The 5,601-nt window shown below is 38.3% G+C and overlaps 1 protein-coding gene across 1 annotated transcript; it reads left to right on the forward strand.

Annotated features, from left to right (window-relative positions):
- The first annotated feature begins 2,872 nt into the window (after positions 1 to 2,872).
- Positions 2,873 to 5,291, forward strand: LOC125673694 (uncharacterized). The gene is made up of 2 exons (XM_048910382.2): positions 2,873 to 3,013; positions 3,285 to 5,291. The coding sequence occupies exon 2, from the start codon at positions 3,315 to 3,317 to the stop codon at positions 4,968 to 4,970; it is 1,656 nt and encodes a 551-aa protein (XP_048766339.2). The 5' UTR covers positions 2,873 to 3,013; positions 3,285 to 3,314; the 3' UTR covers positions 4,971 to 5,291.
- Positions 5,292 to 5,601: the final 310 nt, after the last annotated feature.

Consider the following 5,601-nt stretch of genomic DNA (forward strand, 5'->3'; position numbering starts at 1 on the left):
GTTCACGGTGAGACAAATACCCATGAATATTTCCTGCCCCACGTGCGAGAATGTGCCTATACAAATCCGTCCCATCAAACACAATTTCATCTAAAACACTACTTGACATGTTTGAGATGTATGGCATATATTGCATAAATGTTACTAAAGCGATAAGCGCTATAGCTGTACACTGAACTCCATTAAAAGGTTGAAAAACATTACACCCTTGGTGCACATTAGCAAAAACACTTCTTACCATTTTGACTTCTTTTCAGGAAAAGGATGGGTTACGAAGAGATTCTGTTTAAAACCGCGCGTAAATAACAGCGCAAGATATGGTAAAATTACGAGGAGTTTCGAAGATAACCGACTTTCCATGAGTTCCGAGGAGATCCTTTGTTTAAAAGCGCGCGAAAATAGCAAGGAAAGAAGTGGTTAGATTAAATAAGCGCACGTGACCTGTGTGTTACACAAAAAAAAAAAACAACAAAAAACAAACAAAAAAAAAAACAACAAATGTTTAAAAAACACCACCGAATTACTTTACATACAAAATGAAAACGTATCATGATAATCAGTAATCCAACTTAAAAAAAAAAAAATACACACTCATCCCGCAGAAACTCATACGCTTCTCAAATTCTTATTTCATAGAATGGGCCGGCTCGTGCCAGCCCATAATAAACATCGGGTTCGGAATCATCGAAAACCCCTACCCCGGGGACTGAAATTTTTGTAGTAGGGTATTAGTGGTCCTCTCCCACCACTGTGAAGAAATGGTGATGTTACTCTCTCTAGTTATGGAGATCCGCCCCTCCAAGTTTTATGCATAACGCATTACAATTAGTGAATAAACATCGGGTTCGGAATTATTGAAGACCCCTACCCAGGGGACTGAAATTCCTGTGGTAGGGTATTAATGGTCCTCTCCCACCACTGTGAAGAAATGGTGATGTTACTCTCTCTAGTTACGGAGATCCACCCCTCCAAGTTTTATGCATAACGCTTTACACCTAATGAATAAACATCGAGTTCCGAATCATGGAAGACCCCTACCCCGGGGACTGAAATTTCGGTGGTGAGGTATTAGTGGTCCTCTCCCACCACTGTGAAGAAATGGTGATGTTATTCTCTTTAGTTATGGAGATATGCTCTTTCGATATTTTTAAATAACGCATTACACTTAGTGAATAAACATCGGGTTCAGAATTATCGAAGACCCCTACCCCGGGGACTGAAATTTTTGTGGTAGGGTATTAGTGGTCCTTTACCACCACTGTGAAGAAATGGTGATGTTATTCTCTTTAGTTATGGAGATATGCTCTTTCGATATTTTTAAATAACGCATTACACTTAGTGAATAAACATCGGGTTCGGAATCATCGAAGACCCCTACCCCGGGGACTGAAATTTTGGTGGTAGGGTATTAGTGGTCCTCTCTCACCACTGTGAAGAAATGGTGATGTTACTCTCTCTAGTTACGGAGATCCGCCCCTCCAATGTTTATGCATAATGCATAACGCTTAGTGAATAAACATCGGGTTTGGAATCATCGAAGACCCCTACCCCGGGGACTGAAATTTTTGTAGTAGGGTATTAGTGGTCCTCTCCCACCACCGTGAAGAAATGGTGATGTTACTCTTTCTAGTTACGTTGATCCGCCCATCCAATTTTTATGCCTTATGCTTTAAACTAAGTGAATAAACATCGGGTTCTAAATCATCGAAGACGCCTATCCCGGGGACTGAAATTTTTGTGATAGGGTATTAGTGGTCTTCTCCCAACACCATAAAGAAATAGTGATGTTACTTTTTCTACTTACAGAGATCCTCCCTTCCAATTTTTATAAATAATGCATTACACTTAGTGAATAAACAACGGGTTCGGAATTTTTTTTTTTTATTATTGATGTGAAACATTAAAAGTATAACTCATTTAATGTTGTCAGCCAACATTTTGACCTACTGAATGCAAGAATAAAAGCAATATTTTAGCCTTAAATCTGTGTTACATGTATGTAAACAAAGACTCGAGTATTTTTATGTAAACAAACAAACCAGTGAAATATCAATCATGTAATATAAAGCATCTGAATTTTGTATAATCACAAATTTTAACTTTTAGATGGCACATTTTACCCGAAGAATGCTTGAAAAGTGAAATATATCAAAACACGTAGATCGATATCCATTTCTTCTGAAAATTTCGTAAACAATAAAATACCGCAATCTTTGTTTACAAAACAAATAAGGAACTCTGTAAAATGAGCTTCTGTGATAATGTATAACCTTAATTTTTATGTGAAATCATTTGAACATATTAGTCAGTAGACTCTGGTCATTAAAAGTGAAAAACACAATTTTGGGGAAACTCGTGAGTCAGTCCAACAACTTAGTGCGGTAAAGTCTTTGAATTTTGCAAATACCACTTTCAAATTTTTCAATTTGGAGTTGGCCCCTTAAAATTGTAAAAGTCAGCCGTCGATTGTAAAAGTAAGCCTCTTTGTAAAACTCCATAGTATAGTCGTATGTCTATCATGTATTTATTGTAAATTCACCTCCATCTTGGGATGATCATAAGTTACGGACACCCCCACCCTTTCAATCTCTATCTAGAGATAAGACATAGTTATCATTCCTTAAAACATGTACCGATCTGCAGCTTTTCTGCGAATTAAGATTTATGTTATATCTTGCCCCTGAAAATCTAAATAAATAAATTGTATCGCGTGGGTGTGTGTGTGTGTGTTTGTGTGTGTGTGTGATATTGCGTCAGTGGGTACAGTGCATGAAAACATATATACATGCACGTCTGATTTTTTTTTATCTAAAGGAAACAAGGATACCGTTTTAATATGTATAGGCCTTATCATCTGACGTCAAGTGTTGACATAGCTACCCGACATTAACTAGGTTAAAACAAACTTTTAGAATGCATGTAATTAAACAGGTAACACGTACACCGCACAGGTATTTAGTCACAGGAATAGACTGAAGGTCGAAAGAACAGGGAGGCCATGTTGGTTTTACAGGTGAGGCAAATATATATATACTTCAATAATATCGAAATGTGATCAGTGAGATATATTTATTCACTATGATGGTAATTTCATACAATTCTGAGAAAGCAGCCGGGGGTTGGTAGTGGGGGTGGGGGGGGGGGGGTCGTATTTTGATGCCCGGAACCTACCATTCCATTATGCATATTAAACTCAGTGTCCGTAGTTTTATATTTAGCTTTTCAATTCTTTTGACCTTTAGTATACATATACATTTAGTCAAGATTCATCTTTTTATTGACAGTGAACTTCTCATGTGACCCCGCCATCAGAAATGCATCCCCGGCGCAGCGCCCAGGACGTCCTACTGTGTGACCTCTGTAAAACTGCCCCCCTACAGAGTCACTGTAAACTTTGTCATATTAATCTCTGTGTTATCTGTGTCGGTAAACATCTCTCCGATTCCTCTAAAGATCACAATGTCGTGCCCTTTATAAAACACATCAAGTCTACCCCTAACTACCCAAAATGTCCGAAACACTCCGAAAAACATTGTGAACTGTTCTGTGAGAAATGTGACATTCCTGTCTGTTCTACCTGCATCTCCTCAAATGAACACAGAGGTCACAAAATATCAGAGGTTCTGGAAAAACTCAGATCTAACACAGAAAGTTTACAAAAAGATTTGAAAGAACTCGAGACCAGAATTTACCCCCGATATGAAGAAATGGCGTCCGATGTCCAAACTGAGAAAGCCGAGTTAGAAACGAAATACGGAAAAATGACAACAGCAGCCGATCAAAAAGGAGAACTCTTACACCGGGAGATTACCGCCATTGTCAACCAGCGGAAATCCGACATTGCGGAGATGAAAAACAAACACCTGGCTGCTCTCAATAAAAATACAGATGAAATTACAAACCGAATTACAGAACTCAGACAGATCATTCAGGACCTGAAGAAAATACTGGACTCCAATGACGTCTTCTTAACCTCATCTTACAAATCTAGGAATTCCGAATTTAGAACATTACCGCCTAAAGTCCGAGTCACATTACCGAGTTTCTCTGCTCAGAAAATAAACAAAGATCAGATCAATGAAATGTTCGGTTCTCTGTCACCATTATCCATTAACACAGAACATGGCAAAACAATGAAGTCAGCAGAAGCTATATCGTCTCCTCCAGTCAAACCATTACTTGATGAGCCGCGCCTCACCGCCACTATAGGCACTGGGTATAGACCATACAGTGTTAGCTGTCTGAGTGAAGATCAAGTCTGGACATGCGGTGATAACGAAATCATGAAGCTCCTCAACCTCCGGAGTAAACTACTGAAATCAATAAAAACCAAGTCAGAGAACATACCAGAGGACATAGCAGTGACACGGGACGGAGATCTTGTTTATACTGACCCTGATAAAGGAACTATAAACTTAGTTAAGAATAAACAGATACAGACCGTGATCACACTACAGGGGTGGAGACCTTTCTTTGTCTGCTGTACCGCCTCTAACCATCTCCTGGTTACCATGGTCAGTGATGATGGAGAACAATCCAAAGTCGTGCAATACTCCGGCTCCACAGAGAAACAAAGCATTCAGTTTGATGATCAGGATCGTCCTCTCTACTCATCTGATGGTAATAAATACCTCAGTGAGAACAGGAACCTGGATATCTGTGTGGCTGACAATAAAGCTAGAGCAGTAGTGGTGGTCAATCAGTCAGGAAAACTCCGATTTAGATACACTGGTCATCCCTCTAATACCAAGCAATCATTTGATCCAGTCGGCCTCACTACAGACAGCCAGAGTCACATCCTGACAGCAGACTTTAACAATGACCGTATCCATATCCTAGATCAGGACGGACAGTTCCTCCGCTACATTTACTGTGATTTATTGTTTCCATGTGGTTTATGTGTGGACATCAGAGACAACCTCTTTGTGGCTAATGCAGATAAAAAAGTGAAGAAAATTCGATATCTATAAACACAGTGTTAATTACACATCTCAGCACGGTGTTAATTACAGCTCTACACAGTGTTAATTACACATATAAACACAGTGCAATTTACAGCCTTGTGTTAATAACAGTGTCATGTTAATTACAGTTCTGTGTTAATTACAGTTCCTTGTTAATTACAGCCCTGAGTTTGTGACGTGTAATTAACGTGTTCTTGTGTTTGTGTGTGTAAGGATAGAACACTAGTCTCTCACTGTTGTTTAGTAATTACATCTTACAATATCTGTATTATAATTAATGAGACACTGTTAATCTTAGTATACTAATTACATGTACTTATCTATTGACACAGTAGTTGTGTTCTTGTGTTTGTGTGTGTAAGGATAGAACACTAGTCTCTCACTGTTGTTTAGTAATTACATCTTACAATATCTGTATTATAATTAATGAGACACTGTTAATCTTAGTATACTAATTACATGTACTTATCTATTGACACAGTAGTTGTGTTCTTGTGTTTGTGTGTGTAAGGATAGAACACTAGTCTCTCACTGCTGTTTAGTAATTATATTTTAGAATATCTGTATTGTAATCAATGAAACCCGATTAAAGTTAGCATACTAATTACATGTACTAATTTAAAGGTGTTACGAGTTA

Source organism: Ostrea edulis, chromosome 3, assembly GCF_947568905.1.
Source record: "Ostrea edulis chromosome 3, xbOstEdul1.1, whole genome shotgun sequence".
In the NCBI taxonomy this organism is placed as follows: domain Eukaryota; kingdom Metazoa; phylum Mollusca; class Bivalvia; order Ostreida; family Ostreidae; genus Ostrea; species Ostrea edulis.

Coding starts and splice junctions, on each gene's coding strand:
- LOC125673694 (XM_048910382.2), top strand. CDS start 3,315: ATGCATCCCCGGCGCAGCGCCCAGGACGTCCTACTGTGTGACCTCTGT.